The sequence below is a fragment of the Embiotoca jacksoni genome, unplaced genomic scaffold, assembly GCF_022577435.1.
Source record: "Embiotoca jacksoni isolate LCO1_2020_lvr unplaced genomic scaffold, fEmbJac1.0.p SCAF_12, whole genome shotgun sequence".
NCBI lineage: Eukaryota > Metazoa > Chordata > Actinopteri > Embiotocidae > Embiotoca > Embiotoca jacksoni.
This window is the reverse complement of record NW_027185252.1, coordinates 6,433,993-6,456,793: the sequence shown is the minus strand read 5'-3', so window position 1 is coordinate 6,456,793 and position 22,801 is coordinate 6,433,993. Positions and strand designations below refer to the sequence as shown.

Here is a 22,801-nt window from a genome sequence, read left to right as displayed (position 1 = left end):
GATTCAGGAATATGAAATGTAATGAAAACATATTTGTCTGAAAGTGTCACAATCAAACAGCTGCACCCCTAGGACAGCTTGGGAAAAAAACTGAGGGCCTTGTCAGATTCATAACACTCTGGCATCAGTCATTTTTATTACATATGGCTTTGACTGATTTCTTAAGGTCATTGAATGTGAAATGTGCATCTTGAAACTTTACTTGATCTTCCTCTACTGCAGTGGTCTGTGGTGCAGTCTCTTTCACCATTGAAACAAATTGATTAGACCCTTTAATCATCAGGAAGAAATGTTATTTTCTCTCGTTCTCCAAGACAGTTTCAGATTATTTCCTCCCTCTCCCTGACCTCCTTATGGAAACAAAAAGAAAGGCAGCCACTTGGAAAAAGGCAGTGGTGAAAGTTAGTGTTTGGGGTGGATACTTTTTAAAAAAAAGACACGCTTTGGCATATCATTACGAAATCATTGGGGGAGGGTGGGGGGGGGGGTGTTATGTTTGCCAAGTTTATGCACTCTGACAATGGCACACCATGCTTCAGCAGTCAGATCCATATCAAAGCGACCTACGTCATCCCCACAAAAAAAGCAATCTACTTGACTGAAACAAAAAGTGGCAACGTTGGAATATGAGCCAGATTTGAGAAGGGGAAAAAAAGGCACAGAAAAGACATGAATTTAGCTTCTCTTGAAAATATAGTGGGTGTTGGGTTAAAAAAAGGCTCAAAGGCAGTGTGCCAGACTTTGATAGATGCAGTTCAGGCTATAACATCAGTTGCTGAAGTAGTCATTTATCCAAAATGGACATACCTGGATCTCCACCAGACATAAAGATGGGATATTCTCCTTGAGAAGGGCACCTTTAGAAAATGCTAAGGTATGCGTTGTCCCTCAAACTACTGAATCAGCATGTGCTGTTTAGTGACATCCACATGTGTGTTTCAATAGATTGGAATTTTTTATTTTTATCTTTAGTCTTTAACTTCTGGATTAGGTTTAAGTGTTTCTTCTTCACTTTTTGTTCTGCTTCATTTCAGGTTTCACGTTAAGAACTGCATGACTGGTGCTTAGTATCCAATGACACCGCAGACAAAAAGCAGACAGGTTTTTACTCGGTGACAATGGTTTTATCAATGAACACACCTTTAAAAAGAGTAAAGTAGAGACAGATTGGAGAGTGATTCGTTGGAAAAACCTTCCTAGCCTTGGCTATCCAATACACGATTTGTAATGGCTGTCCTTGCATGTTGGCATTGTGAATCTCAAACTCTGTCACCCACCTTGTTGCACAAAAGCACCGTAGACAATCCAGATAGCGCTCTGAAGCGAGGTGGAGACAGAAGGTGGTGGGTGGCCTCCTGTATTGCTGTGGCAGCGCACGGCCTGGATACGCCTTAGCAAGAAGATCATGATGCCCACCACAGGGATGGCTGCGGCAATGCATGCCCACACTGCCAGGTCAAATGGTGCCAGTAAAGAAAAAATGTTGATCTTTTCCTCTGACTTGTGCATCAGGATTCCCACTGAATAGTCCAGGTAGCGCTTGCTGAAGTCGACGACACTCTCGCGCTCCGGCGTGATGGTGATGGCTGATATGGCCAAGTCAGCTCGCTGTGAATAGAGTCACATGTTACCATTTTAGTAACTTTATAACATTTCTTTTTAAATCGATATAATATGTTGTCACACATCTGAAGAGAAATATATGGTCAATGTCTCCTCACCAGTTAGAAGTTTGTGTTGTTTTTTGTGGCTGTAACAAGATATTAAAACCCTGTGGCTGAATTTTAAAATCGAGTCTTAGCTCCCATCAGGTACATCACACTTATAACAACAACTTTGCTTTTTTAAATTCACAACTGTATTATGATACTCCGTTCTACATTGAAAAATACAATCAGCAATCATTTACATTTGTAACAGTTGGGCTGAGGAAACACTATTCATGTGTTTTATCAAGTCCGTTTTTTTCTAAACAAAAAGCATCAGATTTATCACATCGGTTTTGATTGTTGAATTTAACATCACATTGTTCACAATGTCATTGTTTAATCACAGCTCGAGCTAATAATTAATAATATTAAAATCTTAGGGAAAGAATGCATATGACCTGCAGAAATAATCTAGTCTAAAATTGTCAACCGTAATATTATATATTGTTTTTTTGTCAAGTAGCTGCTGTACCTCTCAAAGATGTAGTATATAAAACCATTTATTTCAGCACTATGAAATGGAAAACCTGTTAACTTTATCCTCTACTTTGCCAAGCATCCCTTCAAACAGCAGAAATCTGAGCCACTTCTATCAAACTGTGATGCTATCCACTGGAAAAAAAACTGATTTGCAGATAGAGGTTGTTGGCCGGTGCAATGTTTGATCTTTCCACTTTACTCAGGCTTATAATTAAACCCCCATTTCAAAACAAGACAATATGGTCTGACTCCACAGTGAAAAAAATATTTGGTTTGCAATCTGGCCATTGATTGAATAAAAAGAAAACACGCCAACCTTGCCAATGAGTTCTCCAATCATGCCATTCCAGGATCCATTAGGGAGTGCGGAGCCATACTTCCCATCTCCGACTTGGTAGATGTCATACTTGAAGCCCAGGATCTTGGCGAGTGCGTCCAGCACATCAATTGAGAAACCCTTGTATCTCTTAGGTTGGCCCAGAATGTTTTCTGCCACCATCACAAAAGGCTCTTCCTGTTTAAAATAATAATGTTAAAAATGGTTAAATTGATTTTCAGATAACTCACATAATGATAATGCTGAGAAATGTGTGTGGATTTTATCTGTGCGGTCGTGATTGAGACTCAAACTTTGAAAAGAGAAGCGTAAGTGTGTATTTAATCACCGGCATGTCATTTATCAAGATGCACCAAACTCTCCTCAGGGCCAGATTGGCAACTGAAGCGAGGGCACATTCAGTCATCTTAAGAATGGTGGGGTGACACCTTTATGAAGAGCTTCTAGGTGATCTAAGTTAAACTTCATCTTAATAAAATAGTTTCCGTAGCAACTGTTGACCCAAAACACATGGTGCCCTGGCAAGTGTTATGGTTCATCAACGTGGAAATTGCCATTTCAAATTTATTGCACCGACCCATGGTTCTTCTTTATGGTTTGGAAGTGACAGGGCAGAATTACATGGGTGAAGGTGAAGTAAAGTGAGCTGAGAAAGCTGGGGGAGAGCGACAGGGAAGAGAGGAGGGTAGTTAAAGTGGGCAGGGGCAAATGACTTGATTAAGTGACACTGCCAGGAAAGGGCTGAGCAGAACTTATGTGAATAAATATGGTGCAGGTAAATCATGTGTGAAGAAGAGGAAAAACGGGGAGGGGGAAGAAGTGACTGAGGGTAAGGACGAGGGTAGAAGAGACTTCACTGGAATAGATACAGGAAGTTTAAGAATAGCTGCTGCAGTGTAGCAGTGATTTTTAATGGCGTTGGTCTAGAAGAAGACCTAATATTCGTGTTTCCTGTGTGTGTAGGTGTGAAGTGTCCTCTGTCACAATGTTCATCTTAATATTTTGAGTAGAACTACTAAAAAATGTCAATGTACTTCCTTCTAAACCACTGATAATTTTCAAATCCTGAGTTAAGAGGTAAGTCTTGGTATAGGACTTTTTCATTGACCTTGTCTGAGTTTCACTCTTGAGTTGAACTTGTCTGTGTTTATTCTTAGACTGAGGCGTCTTTAACAGCCCGGTCATTATTTATGAGCACTAGGGCTGGGCAGTAGCATTGTATTGTATTCTGCTTTATCATTTAAAAAAAATTCTGTTGTTCAAATGAAAGATTTCAGGCAAACTTTAAGCAAAACTTAAGCCCTTATCTTCCCTGGAAAGTAAAACTCTTATTGTGAAACATCAGCAGTATCATTAACAGCAGCTTAACACTGAGAAACCAAGGTAATGCAGAATTAATTACAATGAAATTAGCCTATGAAAACAATAATATTATGTCTGTTAAAATAAATGGTTCACGTGAAATACAAACTGTTTCAGTGTTTATTTTAGTTCTTAATCTCTTGGTGAAAAACACAATCTCATAAATGTGTTGATGTGTTTTTACTGTTGTATTTGATTTTGTACTCAGATATTTGCTTACTCGGGTCAAATGTTAATAGATTTAGTTTACTCCCACAACTTACCAGTAACGTTACAATCTTGAGCGTTACTCCCTGCATACCGCTCTCTATCCGATTCTCCTTCAGGCTACCATTCAAACCGCGAGTGGAGTCCCAAGATGCAAGCTAATAGGGAGAAAGAGAAATCATATAGATGAGGAAAAGAGATAAAAATGGAAAATCCTCTGCAGGACAAAGATGCTGAAGGTGCTATATTGCAAAATCTATCACAGATCTAATTAAAGCATGAATACTGTGCAAGACAACAAAGTGAGAGAACAATATCTTTCTATCTGTCAGTTTGTGGCTCAGTTGGTAATGATCAGCACTGAGTCACTGATGTCTACTTTAACATCTAAACTGGTTACCAAGACAACAAGAGCTGTCCATTAGCATTCTATCTGAACCTCTATTCAACTTCCATCGCAGAATACTGACATATTTTGACACGCTTTCTAAGCAATCTTCAGCATACTTAACTTGTAATCATACAGACAGAGGTGGTGATGCAAATGAAAACGAGGAGTATGATTATGATAAGGGAGAGAAAAATAATCATACATTTAAGTATAATTTGAGCGTAATGCAAAAATTGCAGAATAACAACCAAACAGATAACATTTCAGACACAGTACATGGAGTTAGTTTCCAGAATTTAAACTACCCCTCTGCTTTAAAACTCTCATTCCACTCTGTCAACATTTTGAGCCATGTCTCAGGTTGTGAAGCTGATGTTTGTTAAATTATTAATCAGTGCTGCTAGCTGGACAAGGATTCTCAAGGATCTGACATGTCATTTGGAGTGGTCTTTGAGATTTGAGCTGACAGGACAAGAATGCTGGCCCAAGGTCAAACAACCAGCCTTCCTGGCCACAGCACACATTCAGAAACTCACTGCACTCTACAACATAGAGAGACAATACTGAAAGTATGTAAAATGCCTTTTGTTTTTTGTTTTGTTACATTACTCAAATATCGAGGTAAATCTTTGCGTTCTTATTCCAACTTTTTATGTATTACAATAACATTTTGTTACTTGCTACTTGCCTTTTCTAATCAATTCAATTTACTTAATATAACAACATATATTTCAGTCCACTCATTTATTAAATGTTTGAGATAAGTTAGTTTATCTATTTGTATGTACTTGTGTGTGTTACTGATGCCAGTCTATCTTAAGGTTGTTTTTTTCTGACGAGGACAAACTGCACACGTTTCTTATGAGGTTCCATTTGGCTACAGTTGAGACTGATGAGAAAAACAAAGTGAACAAACAAAAACCTGTGTGCCTGACTGACACCATTCGCAGAACCAAAATTAAAATTACAAACAATTATGCAATCAGGATAAAACAACAATTTCTACATATACCAAGGGCGGCAAACAAAGGCATTCAACTGTGAATGAAGCAGAAGAAGCAGGCAATCAGAGACGTTTGCAAAAACATTCATAGACTAGTTCACGATCAGTTAAATCTTTTGTTCTGCACGAGCCATGTGATCCTACAAATACTCTTGTTTTAAGAGTACACTGCGATGCTATCTTTGGCTTTACTGCAAACTGATCAATGAAGTGAAGTGGTGAAGTGAATCTTGCTTATAACCCACCAGCTTGTGTGGGTATATGTAAACAGTTTTGTGTGTGCCAATGTTATAGAGATCAGCAGTTAATTAAAATAAAAAGTAGTTATGCAGCACAGTATGTGTGCACACATCTTCGTATCTCTGATAGCTGTTTGCTGAACTGCACTTTGCTTAAAAAATGTGAAATAAATGTTCTTGTGACAGCAGATCTGGAGCCATAGGTGGCTTATGAGTACAGCTTTGTCGGCATGTACTGCACAGTCTTATTGTAGTAGTGTCAACTTGTTTGTCTGTGTATGTAGATGTAGACTGATGAGCCAAAACATTACGTCCACCCCTGACTAATATGCTGTTGGTCCCTCATGTACCGGCAAACAACTCTGACCGCTGAAGCATGCACTCAAAACAAGACCTGTGAAGGTGCCCTGTAGAATCTGGCACATTAGCAGCAGATCCTTTAAGTCCTGTAAGTTGCAAGGAGTTGTTCCACGCATCCTGCAACTCCCTGTGACCAGTTCATGGTGTGTCCTCACTTGAACCACTGTTAAGAGGTAATCACCACCGCTGACTAGGAGTATAAGCTTGGTCGTTTCTGCAATGCTGACGTCTTTACACTAACATGTCCATTTGTCTCACATCCAACATGCTGAGTAAGAGAACTGATGTTATTTGCTTCAGCTGTAAGTGGTCATAATGTCTTGGCTCATCGGTGTATGTGATTGGCCGGTGTGTTTGCGTTTATGAGTGTGTGTTGGGGGCAAAATGTCAGCTTGCGTCGCTTGCTTCACAGGGGGCTATTTTCTCCATGAGCAGCTTTGTCCTCAGTGAAAAACACTGAGCAATCTCTGCTCTGTAAACTGAAGAACACTAAAGAGGAATACTTCTACTTCACAGAGCTTTGCACACCAGCATGCCACTGGGAAGGTCACAAACAGTACATACAGCGGAGCCACACCGAAAGTATTTTAGTAGAGGAGATAAAAAAAAACAACAACAACTAAACTCTGGAGACTCAGAATTTGCATCTTTAATACATGTTAAGATATGTCATTGTTGTTTCTTTTCATAATAATGAAAGCAGTGGTGGTAAATTAAGTCCATAACCACTTTACTCTTAAAATTGAACCAAGTCCTTATCACATTTAGCCTTTGTTGTGGCTCAAACTGGAAAAAGAGAACTGAATTGTCAAACTGCCAAAATTAAGCAATATAAACTTTATAAAACAGGTTACATTTGTTAGATTAAAATGGATGTTGAAATTCAAGCATATACCAAAGGACTTATTTGACATCAAATTTAAACTCTCAATCAATAAAACTGAGACTGGGATTTAAATAACAGGCTGTACTTAATCAATATAATATCCACTGATTTTAGAAGAATAAATCATATTTTTTGTCATGCAATTTTAAGGCAGCTTCTTTCACTCATAGATTTAGGTGAGAACCAAGTCACATATTGCAGTGCACCAACTGTGAGATTGTGAGAAAGTGAGCTTTTTCATTCATTATGTGAGGGTCCATGCTTTGTTTTTATCCCACAATGGGACGTGGTGCTGATACGATCTTTCAATGTGCTTTTTAAAATGTCTCAATAATAATAATAACAGAGCTGCTATTTAGGGAATGGTCAAAAGGCTCAATACCTCTGAATAATCATCTGTAATGGGGCTGAGTAAATGCTAATGACCATTTGAAATCAACAATGGGATGGAAGTCAAATAGCTCAAATAACTGTCTCAATTACAGCATCCCCTAAAAGTCTTACAGGCTGCACTTGTTTCCATTTCATGGAACAATTTAAACTGCATCATTATGGACATGGAAGTATCATTTCAGCTCGTTGCAGCTATTCCGGCTCTCTTTTTGCCTGCTTCTTTGTTGCATAAGGTGCCTATATATTGACCAGCCTATCATCCAACAAGCTACTTATGGACCCCCTCTCCTTTATCTAACTCTTGGTGAGTTGTGTGAATGTGTGTGCCTGTGTGTTAAACTGCGTTAATGTATATGTCACACTGTAATTGCCTCCTTCATTTACTATTTGCGTTTTTCTCAGGTGTGTCTCTGCATGTGTCCCTGAATCCATTGTTATTGTTACCAAAGTGTCTTCAAGGCCAAACATCGTAACTTCTAACAATGCAACAAAAGTCAGTTCTTGTCATGTAAGATATAAGTTATATTTCCAAGCGAGTACCACTATTTTTGGATGTGACGGCTGAAAGACACCGTGTCGTGTGTCCCCGAACAACAAGGTTTGAACAAGAGTTCTGACATCAAAGCAAAGACACCAAGGACAGACACCTTAGCAATGGGTGGTGAATCAGCCACCAAATACCATATAAGAACCAAGAGGAACAAGACTACAACAAACATGTCAAGGGAAATGGAAAAAGCCTCCACCAACCAGTGTTAAGTGTTACAAGTACAGCGAGAGGGTGACAAATAATGGACAAAGAACAGAGGAAGAAGAAGAAGAAGAAGAACAGACTTGGAAATGGTATCTGCTTTACTCCATTGGTAACAGAACATCTAACTGTGGTTGTTGTTTTTTAGGTGGAAGTTTGGCATGGGTATTATTCTTTTCTGTCATTGCTGTATGATTCATTATTGAATTGTGGAGATGGTGAAGCTGCAAAGTAAAGTAACCATCAATTTATATTCAGTGGAAGCATACTTTATGCAAACATTAAGTTAAACAATCTACTTTATAGTCTAGCATGATGGGGTTTGTCTTGATACCGCAAATAGTAAAGTTCTTTGTGTCAGCAAGTCTCACTTGCTGTCTTCCAATTATCAAACCCCGAATTATGCAATTTATCGTTATGGTTTCTTACCAGCTTGTTATCTCATAAATTTGCAACCTGGATTGACTTAAATTGTCGTCCCTGTTGAGGGAAGACCCTTCCCTTTGGCTAGTCACTCAGTCAGTGTAAGGATAGCTCCTAGCAACTATATTTTAGCACACTGCTGCTGTGGGTTCAGACAGATGTCATGGTAATCGGATTAGCTGTATGCTGACAGCACAAATGCTATTTGCTGTTCTTTTTTTTCTTTTTTTTACTGAGATGATGACTTTGTGTTTGCTGCATGAGCAGTTGATAGGCTGTGGTCCAGTACCCTTCAGTGCTCAAACTCGGAGCCCAACAGAATTTAATGTGGCAACATCCTGGCAGAACCACTTGTGGCAACAGTGTCCACCCTTCCTGCTGCTCAGCAAAAGTTATGTCGATCCATGTGTGAATCCATGTGATCATAATGTGTCTTTACCAATGCATAGAATACACTTATTTCATTATGTTCCACTTTGCTTCCCACATTCAAGAGGACAAGGCTGAAATGGTGCCGTACGTGCTATCTCTAATCACCAGAACCACATAAAAAAATAAGCCGGCCATTTGAATTAGTCAAGACAAGAGACGTCTTATCTGTCCTGATATACTCTAGTATAGATGAGCCTGCCAGACATGGCGCCAGACTATCACTCTAACCTCTAAAAAGCAACATGAGGCAGGATTCACTTTATAGGACAGAGAAATGGAATAAAGGGGAAAGGCAATGAATAAAAAGGAAAAAGAAACAAGGAAAGATGAAATTATATTCCTCTGCCAAATAGATCAAAATCAATAAGAAACATATCAGGAAAATGAAAGCTTCCAATGATCACATTTTCCCCTGTTTTCCTTCATTCCTGCATTTATTTACTGAATGTCTTTCATGTAAGTAGTTTTCAAATATAGACTAATGTGTTATCTTGTCATAGTATCAGTAGTTAGATCAGTGCAGTATAGAAGTAGAGTTATCTTTAATCCTCACTGTTTTTGCATTTTTTTTTTCCTTGAAGAAAGACGGAATTTTGCACACAGTGTAAGTTTCAAAGATAATGCCAGACTGAAATGCAAAAGTTATCCTAAAAAAGTGAAGACCTGATTCTGTTTCCAACTCATCATTTTTACTTCTGACCTGAAACTTTTTATTTTGCATTTTTTGCCAGACCTTGTGAAGTGAGAGCAACAAAGAGCAGGTACCTTAGATCATGTTGTGCATTTGAAATCAAATATGTGGCTGTAAGGTTGGTAACATTGTTTCTGTATTATTTTCATGATGGATTGGAACACATGAGAGAGAATACATTAAGGGATGTAGAGAAATATCATCCTCTTCTCATCTAACTATTTGAGACTCTCAAGAGGGTTTACTTTTGCCAGTGCAGAATAGCACTAAGAGCCACTATAAATGGGTATGGACAGTTTAATGCTTTGTTTTTTAATTCAGACGCTTGTGAGAAAAGGCAATTTTCAAACGGTAGCAGTTAAACATATTACAGAATTAGATTATAATGCTACTGTGATCTACTTATAAATGCAGATACAACTTGGCAGATTTAATACTGTGTTCCACAATGCTAAATTGGATATGGTTAAAAGAGCTTTAAGTAATTTGTTAATTTTAGTGATGTCAATTGCTCCACTGAGGAATTCGATAATCAACAGGTATCTGGCACTGCTCACAGTGGCATGCAATGGATTTTAATATAAAAGCCTAATTATCACTTCAGAGATGGGTAATTATCTAATGAGAGCACAGACCCAGCAAAAATAATTGATGAAATGTTATCAGTACTGTATTATGGTGCAAAATATGCAACCTAATAATGTTTCAAATATATTAATGGTAATACTGTTTTTATGTTTTTGGGGCTCGTGAAATGTTACTGGCTCATAGCACTGCCCTTAATCCACCAGTGGGTGAAAATCCAGGCAGGTAGAGGAGGTTTCAAAAACACTGTAGGAGTAGGAAAAGTGAGTTTCAAAAAGCTAAACATCTCAGTGACTGGCAAATTAATCACTGGATCAACAGCCCCATCAACCCTCTGCAGATCTATTATTGGCAAGAGAGAAGTGCCATTTAGAAACTATTTAAAGATGCTGTAAAGCAAATTCCATGATTTACTTCTCAGTACATTATATACGTGTGAAATGAGTCACTGAAAGCATGTGCAAAGCTAGAAAACTTTGTCGCACTGAAATGTTGAGTTAGACCGTTAAACAGTTTCTCACCCGTTTTCAGCTCAGGTTTTGTTTAGGCGGAGCTAAAACCTAACCTATCTACCTCACAACTACCTATCTACGTCAGATCACAGCCGGTTTATATAACCTTCTGCATGGCTCCTCCTCCCACGCGGTGAAACGCTATAAAAGCCTGGAGCTCATTTGCATAAGAGGTCATCCCACTCGACTTCAGTTCTACTCCTGCCGTAGTCAGATTGTTATTGTACATCAGCTAGCTGCTGCAGGATGTCTCCCGGTGTAACGTTACAATCAGCGACCCTCTCGGTTACATGTACCGGTACCGGTCCGGATAAACGAGCCCAACTACCTGTGCAGGAGGCTGCAGAGAGCAGGTGGAGGTGGAGGTGGAGGTGGAGGGACATCAGTGAAAGAGAAAGACTGTCGGCTCGACCTGAGCAGGTTCAAAGTTTGAATTGATGTGATATAATGAATTGACGTGATATAATGAATTGATATGATGTAATGAATTGACATGTGATATAATGCAGCGTTGTGCATGTTGCAGTCGTTACAGAACTAAATCAACTCCTCCGCTCTTATTATCTCCACTATTGTAATGCAGGTGCTTTAGAAGAAGTTGGAGACTCACTGTTTGCTGTCTCTGGTGTCCAGTTTTACTCCTGTGTTACAGCTCAGGGGGGACGAGCTGGATTTGATTGCATCTGTATGTTTCACTCATTGGACAAATAAATTCTGATTCTATTCTGTTTTCACAAAGCAGGCTGCTCCATCCACCAGAGAGACAGAGTGCCAGTGTGACATCATGCATAAAGTCACCAGTGAGGTTGGATGTCAGACGAACCGCTTAGTGGGGAAAAGAACTGCAGCTACAGGACTGTCATACAGAACACTGAAGACCTTCCAGCGAGTGGACGGAGCTTCAGCTCCTTCAGGCGACACGCCTCCCCAGTCTCAGAGCAGAGAAGACTGATGATTTTCTCACTATTTCAAAGCCTAATTTAACATACTTGTCGGTGTTTTTTTTTTCATTCAAATTTGGATGGGCAGTTAACAGCCCATACTTCTGTGGTGTGATGAACTTAAAATTCATTTTCATTTCTACTTTACAGCATCTTTAATGTCTTTTCTGCTTCAGGAGTTAGTGAGAAATAGGGTTGAGGAGTAGGATGAATACATCAGCTATCAACTACCTTTCCACATGCAATGTGGCACATTAGAGCTCAGGTGACCCCCTACATGCCCTTAATCAACATCAGCAATCGCCAGCTGAAGGGTGACGATGGCCAATCGGAAAATGTCTGTCCTTTCATCTGAACTTAGTGGCTGATGCAACAAAGTGTCAGGACACTTGTCTCTTCCTTGGCATCACAGGACCAAATGTGAGCTGGCTCCGGTCATCGCTGAGCTGACAGATTTGGCTCGGTTTTGAGGGTATGGATTTAGTCTGCTTTAAGGATAAGAATCAGCTCCCGTTAGAGGCACTTGGGCTAGTTTTGAGCCAGTGTTGGCAAACAGAGTTGGATACATGCCCTTGTTCTGATTTTGGTGTTATTCTTTAAATCTGGCAAGGATCTAGCGACCAGATGTTCCAGACAGAGGCTGCTGATGACAAAGCCATTATAGCTACCTGGGAGAAGATATAATCTTGTAATAAGCAACTGAAATCGAAGTAAAAGCTATTATGGTATTGTAACTAACAATACAGAAAATATCTTTCAAATTTTAAACCTGATTTCTAAGGTTAATAGAATAGTAACATTTCTCAGGCAGCCACACTATACATCATTTCCAGCACAGTTTAGGCTCTTTAGAAATGACACGAGTGGTACTTTTTGTACAGACATTACGCCTAGAAAATTGGATGATGACAATTTGCAGCGGCCCCTTTGAGAGAATGCACACCATCAAACAGACATACAGTATTAAGGTGATATTAATAGTGTAAAAATGTGATTTTGAAAAATACAACAAACTGTTATTGTGGACACGTGAGAAGTAACTACTGCATGATGCATGCAAGAACTAGGAGGAACAAGTACACTGAAATGAATTGACTTTTCCCTATGAGAGCTTCGAGTAAGCTGGAAGTCATTAGCAATATCTGCTTAGAGACGAGCTGACACATCAATAAGAGCAGAGTGGGAAACCAAAAAAACAACAACAACAGCATCGATCACTCTGCATCAGCACTGGATGGTGGGGAAAACTCACAGTAGCCATCCAGGAAATAGTATTTCAGTCTTCATTACAGTTTCTAACCAGAGAGACGCCTCATCTAAGAGCCATCAGGCTGGGAAGAAAATGGACTGAATGCAGATAAATGATGATGGAGAGGGAGGAAACCGGGGCTGAGAAATGAGGAGAAACAGGTTACAGAAGAAGGAAAGAAGTGACCAGAGAGGGGAGGATGAGGAGGATAGGAGACAAGAAGCAAAGTTAAAAGAGAGGAAAAAAGGGACAAAATGAGGATGGCTCCGAGAGGCGGATATGGGTCGACAGGTGGAGCACAACATGGAATCACTGTTACACTCTGCTCCAAAGAACACGGAAACATGGCATTATACCGCAGAGAAAATGATCTAATGGACAGGTATTTTTCAGTGGTAGTCATCAGTTTTACACAATACCAGGCAAGAAACATGCTGAACGTATACATAAATAACCTATTACAGAGGTGAATATATGTCTGTTTTCTCCCAGTAACTGGTTCTGACGCACAGACATGCTAGATAATGAACAACAGTACTGAATGCATTTGACATCCCATTATCTGGCCTTGCTGTCCCCTTCTGCCTCTAATGATTTTGAGATACAAGCGCCCACATGTTAGTGTGCTCCCTGGCCTCTTTGTGTCTGACATCCCAAACTGTGGACACAATACATGTTTATTTTCTATTTGTGAAACACACTGTTTGAGTTGTGTATTAATGTGTGACTCTGTTGATGGACCTGAATGTGTATGTACAATATGTTCTTCTGTGTGTGTCTGTGTGTGTGTGTGTGTGTGTGTGCGTGTGTGTGTGTGTGTGTGTGTCCTTCGAGCTAATGCTATTGGCCACATTATGATGAATTGGCTTCATGATTTCAGTTAAGCTGAGTGGTGATTAAATCTTCATTACTGCTTCTGGTCAGTCCTGCTCTACATAGATTGCCAAGAAACTCAATTCTTCTTCATTCTGCAAGAGGTCCCTGACTGAATCAGGACAAACAACGACAAACAAATTACAGCTCAAAGAGGGGCACGCAAATACTGCTCTCAAGCTCTCACTTAAACTCTACGACACTCAAAGATCAAACATGTTTCGCAGTAAAGAGACTGCAATCTGCTCACGGAGCTGGCTTGTCAAACATGTAAATGTCTGTGCACATCACATAACCACAGATCAAACATGTAAAGTGTAAGTACTGTGTTTTTTTTCTCGCTAAAATAAACCCTAATATACAAACATAGCTTGTTTGTGAGTACAGGTGGCATGAAGCGCACATTTTATTTATTTGAACTCTTTGGTTATGGCAGGCCAACATGGTTTGTGTGATGAAATGCAAGATTAAAGCAGAAGATCTGTTTAAATTGGGCGCTCCAGTAGATGGCACCCGTATACCTGACACCTCACTGACAAATGTTAAGCCCTGTGACCACAGTTAAGGAATCAGACTGCAGCTGATTTTCTATCCTACCAGTACGTTAATTGAATTCACAAGACACCAGCAGAGGGTCCATGGGATAATGAGAAAATATTTAATGTCACTTGTATTCCTCTTCTCGCATAGTAAGTAGTCACAGTGAGAAAAGTCAAAGGAAAGCCCACTTCACCAGATATCTCACAGTACCTGCCATTCCATGAACACCTACAGAAAGGACATTTTTGTAAGAACTTGCAAAATTGTATCTACCGAGAAAAAGCTTCTAAAGTGGACATCTATATAGATCAAGAATATAATTTAAAATTCTCTTGATGACTTACAAAGCTCTTCATGACCAGGCTCCATCATATCTTAGAGATCTTATAGAACCATATAATCCTAGCAGAGCACTTCGCTCTCAGTACGCTGGTCTACTTGTGGTTCCTAGAGTTTATAGAAGTAGAATGGGAGGCAGAGCCTTCAGTTTTCAGGCTCCTCTCCTGTGGAACCAGCTCCCAGTTTGTGTTTGAGGGGCAGAAACCCTCTCTAGCTTTAAGATTAGACTCAAAACGTTCCTTTTTGATAAAGCTTATAGTTTGGTCTGGCTCAGGTAGACCTGAACCAACCCTTAGTTATGCTGTTATAGGCCGACGCTGCTGGGGGACCTCGTTACATGCTGAGCTTCTTTTCTTTCCTCCTACTCTTTAACTGACTTATACCTCACCATCCTTTTCTCTCCCATAGCTTTTTCTTATTGTCTGTTGTCTCCATTCAGTTCCCTCGCTCGCGTAGTTTCTCTTCTTTCTTTTGCAGATGTCCCGTCACGGAGCTGTATGTCTCTGCCTTGCGCTTGTCGTCTCCACCAACAGTTCTTCTCTTCTATCTCTATGCTGTCCTTTTCTCTCTCTGCTCTCCTCTCACCCCAACCGGTGGAGGCAGATGGCCGCCCACCTCTGAGCCTGGTTCTGTCGGAGGTTTCTTCCTGTTAAGAGGGAGTTTTTCCTTCCCTCTGTTGGAGGTTTTTCTCCCTTAAAGAGGAGTTTTTTCCCTCCTAGCTTATGTGGGAATTGTTGAATTGTTGGGTTTCTCTATATTATTGTAAAGTCTTGCTGTAAGGACTTTAATGTGTTAAGTGCCATGAAATAACCCATGTTGTGATTTGGCGCTATATAAATAAAATTGAATTGAATTGAATATAGGAACTTTAATTGTCTTCTCTGCTGCCTTATGCATATAACTTGGACATGCCACCGTTGTCAAATGAAAAAGGTACAGCACCCTGCAGTGAAATAGATTAATAGATTAATTTAGTGCACAGCAACATGATTATTTCTGTCAGCCTGAATGGAAAGAAAAAAATGGACCACTACAAGCATTATTGAATCTCTGAGCGGCGTTAAAGTAAAAAAAAAATAATAATAATACATTTTTCAAAAGATAAGTCATTTGTATTTAAATTTCATTTAACACCATAAAATCTGGCCTAAAACATTAAAATATTTAAGTTAGTTTCTCGTGAGGTGTCCTGACCAGACAAGTGAACTCACCCGTTTCACGTCCTTCCCAAATGTCTCACTGTAGCTGGTCCCAAGAATCTCAAACTGTACATGAGAATTGGAGCCTTCAGCGCGGAAGTCCATCAGTCCTGTCAGGCCACTGATCCGTCCCTGTAGCAACAATAGCAGAATATAGTTGCTGTTTGAGACATCACATGGAAGAGGCCATGGTGACTTAGAATTTTATTTGTGTGTGTGCACCTGTTCTGTTTGTGTAGGCAAAGAAAAGTAGCCTACAATTAGTCTAATACAAATGCTAATCTTTTTAACACATTATATTTTTCATCAAAATGTAAAAAAAAAAATTAAATGTTAAAATAAATAAAAAAATAAAGTATAAAAACGTTTTTATAAAGTATATATAAGTATAAATATTTTATATAATATATAGAAAGCATAGCATGTATGGGAAGAAATTTTAACAAAAAAAAACAGAGTTGTAGTTTTGGTAGCATTGTACAGAATTGTGATGTTTTACAGTAATTATTAAAGGGAGCATTTCAATGTTGTTTATCATCCATCATGCCGTAAAATGTATGTAAATTATCTCTTTAATTGTACACTCACAACCCTGACCATATGTAGCTCATTGGGATAGTATGACGTTATTACAGAGATTTTTGATTTGAAGGTTTTGCTGTTAAAGTAAAATCACTTTTCATGAATAATTCTGATACATTTCTGAAAGTTTGACATTTGGTTTGAATGATGCAAACAACACCATAGGATGAAACACCATGAGCACTACTGCTTCATTGTTTCTTCATGCCCGACTTGGTCCTCTTGTGTTACACTTGAGATTAAACCAGCACAACTCTTTGCAAGAATGAAAAAATATATTATCAGAATAAAATGCATTACATCAAGCTACTTTGTAGTATCTGAGGCCTTATTTCAATGTGCAAACTGAGAGGGTTACACAAGCAAACAGAGCTCAATCAGCCACAAATCCATTTCAACATCAAACACAGAGATCACATTTATTAATCAGCTTCCTTGAAGGCATTTAGAAAATAAGTGAATCTGAATGTGAGTCTCCGGCAGGGTTCATAGTGTAATGCACTTTCAGTTTACATTGAAGAGTGTTTTGACTGTATAAATCCCCTACTTATACTTGCTAGTGCTTCTCATAAAAAATTGTATGTACATTTTCTGTATGTAACTACTGATATAATCATCCATGACAGAATATTGCTGAAACTACTATTTAGCATTTTCTACAAAATAGCAAATACAAACCAGAAGCTAAATTCAACAAGAAAATTGGTAACTTCAAACTGGACTACCTTTTGGATCGTGTCCAGCATAGACCAGCCTCCATTCCACGGCTTGGTGGACTTCCTCATGCAGTTAAGGCTGGCCATACTGTGCCACTTCCTGTCCTCCAGTTTCCTATAGAAGGCGTTGGCCAGCATCAAAACACTGTCATATAGGTAGAGGTTGGACACCTGATAGGTAGGGGGAAAAAAACATGCAATTTTAAGAAGTGTATTCTTGTATTTTCGGAGGTCTGCATTGCAACTCTGAACAGCACACAAACTCTGGATACAACAAATAAAAAGACAAATATATGTTTTCAGGGCTTAAAGAAATATCAATTGGCCCCCATTGGGAACCCTTGTGAGTGACGCAGTGACACAACTGTACTTGTTTTCAGTCTTGCTGCAGTTTGTAAGGTTGGATTCTGAAAAAAAGAGTCTGACAGATGAATAAAATCTTCCTGCTTGAAAAGAGAATGGAGGTTACAGCTGGTAGGAAGATTTTTGTTTTCCCAACAATGTCATGGCTACTTTTCGGTTGTGACAGTCTTGACTGTCCACATTAATATTTGCATGAGAGTTTCTGATCAAACACCTAGGTTGATTTGCTGAATAATGATGTGATATGACTACATGCAGCTGGTGGAATTATTTGCTTGACACAACACTGGCAAAAGACGAAGGTGACAATAGCACTGTGGTGTGATATGAAAAGAACAATTATTTCTGGTTCAACAATCTTCTGTCTAATGAATTTCAGAACTGCCATCAGTCCAACTGTCTCCCCTTCAACTGTAGCACACCCTGTTAAGAATCATGTCTGCTGCCTCCTGTCCATGTGTGACAGGAAATTTGATTGGTCCTTGAGGTCAAAGTCAAGTCAAATACTCGCACAGCAGAATATTCATAGAAGCGATACAAGCTACCACTCCAGGCATTCAGTTAATGACATGTTTAGACATCATTTCAAGCCTCACAGTGTTAAGACGTCCTACAAGTCAACTACACATGCCTCAAGGTCGCTGAGTCTGAAGCAAAGCCCAGGTGAAATGCAACTTGGTACTGTACATAGGGTCAGGATTTCTGAGGTTACAACACAGCTGTCGGGTTGTGAATGTGATTAGAACAGGAATGCACTGCAGTCAACACAGCGTTTAACTATTCTGATGAATGCCTAAACTGCCATTACCCCATGCTTAACCCTCTTTCATTTAAATTATTGAGGACTATGGGTGCACACACCACATGGTTTTGCCATCTGTCTGGAGTATGGATAAAAAGCAATTTGAACATTTCAAAGGAGCAGCAGGGAGCACAGCCATTGCACTCCAGATGGATTGAGGAAAAGAAAAGTCTGAGAGGTGTAAGGAGGTGATCTTAGGTCTCTGTAGAAAGTAAGTGCCAGGGTGAACAAGGTTTCGCTGAAAAACCAAAGAGGAGAATGACATTGTGTTGGAGAGATAACTGAGCTGTACGGCATATTTTCTTTACTGACCCTCTTTGTCATTGACTGAATTTACCTTATGTTGATTTCCTGGTTAATAAAGCCTTTGCACACATCCTAGATAGCAGTATTTGGTTTAGAGCATGTAGTACTTTCTACAACAAAAGTCTTTGTTAAGCCTGTGGTATTTCAGTAGTTTATTAACAAGTAATATATGGATTTTAGTTTATCTACAATTTGGGTGTATTCATATTTTTAAGATGATTTGCATGTCAATTAAAAAAAAAGAAGAAGCTTTCCGTTCATTTAAAACAATAATTTACTCTGTTCTGCCAATTATTCCCTGGACACAGTGGGCTGCAGTCATTTATATTCATAGTCATTCATGTCCATCATACTTGTCTTACCTAGGGAGTGCAATATGAATTCAGTAGCATACATAATCAGTTCATATTTATATTCATGTGGCACTTGTCAGATGCTTGCCTGTACTGTCCCACACTACGGCTGCATGCTTATGTTGTACAGTCACAACTAAAAGTGTGAAGAATGCATCAAATTAAGCAGCAATCACGCTCACAACCCCTTAAAGCATTTGTGCTATCTGCAACACAATTGTTGTTTTTGTGTTCCCCTGAAAGTGAATGAAATATGCTCGATTCTCCTGAAACACAAAGTTACTGCCCTAAAAATACTCACAGCAACAGGGATTAAAAGTAAGAAAGAAAAACACAACCTTGCCACTATTCAAACACTTGGTACGGTTTCATCCATCATGCTGGTTCTATGTTGTGCATAACCCATCCTCAAAGCTCAGAGTCTGAACCTGAAAGTAACTTATGCTGGTGAATATGTGATTGTTTGGAACATACTGACAATTTCAACGGACAATGGAAACTTCACAGTTGAGATTTTGCATTAGATGTTTTGCTGTTTTTTTCTGATAAAAAACAAAAACAAAAACAAAAAACTGCCACCACTAGAATCCATTGTAACTGACTGAATTCAAACTGACTGCATGTAGTAAAACAACCTTATACAGCTGCCTTTCAAGCCAACAACAAGCAACCATTTGAATTCACACAGAGTATCAGTATAATTATGAAATACTTTGGATTTTAAATAATTTTCATCTCAATCATGTATCCTGATGCCATTTCTATTATCTGTTCTCAGAACATGTTGCATTCCTCTATGTCACAATATATTCTGCTTCTTTCATGTTTTAGTGCTATAGTTTAATGATTAAAGTGCTACACTTTTCTTAAAATGTCATTAATTTCTGATGAGTTCTCCTGGTTGGCTTGTTATACAAATCTTTAGGAAGGGAGCCTTTTTGATGCAGATTTTATTGATACTGTGCAGGAAGGAAAGGTTATTGTTTGCAATGTAACCTTACAAAACATGTAATACGGTTGTGACATTATGCTTCTCTCCCAATTGGATACTATCACATGTCAGTAGTTTTATTTTAACCCTTTAGCGCTCTCTTAAGGCCTTGCAAATAAAAAACCATCATTGGGAACACCACTTACCAATATGGCCTTCTTCCTGTTAGTTAAATAAATTACTGTTATAATGAAATAAATCAAATCCTCAAATCAATATCAATCAAATCAGTAAATTATTACAACTGGAGCTTTGATTCTTAAGCACTAGGCTCATCACGAGCTGGAAGTGTTGCTTCCAGTGAATAGACAATCAGAAAACAACACTGTATTGATTCAGGAATCACACATTGATTTAAAAATGGTAAAATAAAGAATCCCAATACTTAAATGAGTTGATATTTTGCACCCATCCTAATATGAAAAACCTTATCTTTGTGTCTGACAAATGATTTAGCACTGTAAAAGCCTTTTTTTTTTTTTTTTATGTATTTTTATTCCAGGTGGGTTGGACACTTGTTAGTGCATGACACAATAATATCACTATCTAACATCCTAGCTTTTGATTTTGTTTGTTTGGAATTGTTTTTTCACATGATGACCCCTGGTCAGCCTGGGCAGACCAATACAATCTGCATAACAATAATTTAGCTTCAATAGTTTAAGTGGTTTTTACCTCCAGGGACTGCAGATAGCCTTCCTGCGGGTCACAGAGCAGCGAGGAGATGCGATGATTGTTTCTCATACAACGAACGTTGGTGTCCCTCCACAATGGGAAGATCTGACGAATGATGGTCATGCGCCCCAGAGAGCTGTGAACCAGCTCCATGATGTCAGCATCGCTCACCTCCTGAATACAAAGATGACAGAGTAGAGAGAGGAGGTGAGTTTTACCCGGCTTTCCATTGAACTTAAGTCAAGTATAATGGCACACTCTTTTTGTGTAGAGTGCAGAGTGGAAATTTGGATAAGACAGGAAACTTTGGAGGGGATTGGCTGTGCCTGCTTCTTGAGCAATTAAAGTATCAGATGACACCCTTGGGGGATATAGAGAAATTAAGTGAAATAGCTCCAACAAGTTAAATGGAGATAAATGATAGAGGCTAGGGTTAAAATTTCAGCTTTATGTGCTCAACTTCATTTTTAGACTGACTTTTTCAGCTTATTTTGTTATTGAAATTAGATTGACAAATCAGTGAACATTTCAAATATATTCTTCAGAATTATAGTGCAGGTGACCCTTGGTCCACTTCTGTGGAGTTTGCTCGTGTGGAGAACCGGATCAATATTCACGAGACACAGAGCTGCCTGCTAGTCTCCAGAGCAGGACAGTGGTCAATGCTGAGGCAGATAGAGGAGTCACTTGGGAGATGTTGGGTTCATATACTATCTGACAATAAAGCTGTGAGTTTACAGTTGGGTCGAAACTCAAGCAGCTCGAGGTTGATATAATCCCTCACCACACATGCCTCCATACATGTTCTCTATCTGTTTTCCTAATCAGACATTTTGATCTCTCCCTTTTGCATCGACCTCTCTTACTCCTGGTCTCTGTCCACAGTCAATGTTAATTTCTCCAGGCTTCTGACATTGTAGTGCTTTTCTCATTTCATCCTAATGTGTTCAATCTCTTATTATTGTGCCATCACTCTTAGTCTTTCTTTGTATGTGTACCCTTCTTCCATTGTGCTTTTTTTTTTTCCTGAATTATTTGTCCAAATTTTTGTTTAGCCACCTGCAAATTCCTTTGTACTTTTAAGCCTTTTTCTCAAATATGATTTGCATGATATATACATATTTCAGAAAAATAAAAGACTATATTATGGAGATCAAAGTAAATAGATAATTTTAGTAAAACACTCAGGTAATTCTAGCTCATTTAGTTTTTTCCTCTGACTCCTGGAGTGACTCTTCACAGTCACTCAGGTGGAAAGGATGAATATTCATGAGTTGCCATCACACATTAATCAGACAAATTATGTCGCATGGTTCACAGAGCTGAACCCTCACGTCCAAGTTAATAACTTATGTTGCCATCCAGTCCGAGTATTCTGTCAGCATCACAGGGGACATTTATGTCATAACCTGACCTGGTGGTGACAGTGACCAATGGAACATGGCTCAGGGAGCATGTGCCTTTTTACCTCTGTTTGAGGAGACTGTACAGACCATTAAGCTACAATTTGGACAGCACTGTGATATCAAGTATTTTACTTATACAAGATGCAAAATGATCGACTTAAAAAATAAAAAGGACACATACTTGGCCGCTGACTACAGTGGTCATCCCATGCAGTTTTAAGGCAGTAGACGGTTTATTAGTCTATATGGGGCAGTGTATTTGATTATGATAGTCTAAGTGTAAAATTATATTATTATTTCTGACAGATCAAATACAAACTCCTATAAAATGATCACGCATTTACATGTACGTGAGTAGTTAAGCCCCTGAAGGTAACCGAGTCAAAATTAAAAAAAAAAAAAAAAAAGTGATTAGCACAGCCATGTTTCAATGACAGCTGATGACCAAAATATATTAATCAAGTCTACTTCAGCTGACAGAAAGACTAAATTATCCTCTTTGTGCTGCTCAGTCCGTGTTATTAATCTCTTACCAGAAATAAATAAAACAATTGACCAGTAATCACAGTCCTTTAATTAGAAATGGAGGTGCTTTTTGAAGCTGCAGCAACTAAGATGAAAGATAATGGGAGTCAGGACTGAAGAACAAAGCATTGTGTGTATGGTGAAAATATGAATTTTCCATGCAAATAAAACACATGCATA

The 22,801-nt window shown here is 38.9% G+C and overlaps 1 protein-coding gene across 3 annotated transcripts in view; it reads right to left on the bottom strand.

Moving 5' to 3' along the window:
- Positions 1-22,801, bottom strand: part of grid1a (glutamate receptor, ionotropic, delta 1a) — a 220,829-nt gene that overhangs the window by 17,156 nt on the left and 180,872 nt on the right. For all 3 annotated transcript variants that reach the window (XM_069144450.1, XM_069144448.1, XM_069144451.1), the window contains exons 6-11: positions 20,691-20,864; positions 17,210-17,371; positions 15,915-16,034; positions 4,152-4,253; positions 2,506-2,703; positions 1,278-1,608 (exon numbers count right to left, since the gene is read on the bottom strand). In XM_069144450.1, coding sequence (XP_069000551.1) covers positions 1,278-1,608; positions 2,506-2,703; positions 4,152-4,253; positions 15,915-16,034; positions 17,210-17,371; positions 20,691-20,864 — 1,087 coding nt within the window. The remainder of the gene's footprint in view (positions 1-1,277; positions 1,609-2,505; positions 2,704-4,151; positions 4,254-15,914; positions 16,035-17,209; positions 17,372-20,690; positions 20,865-22,801) is intronic.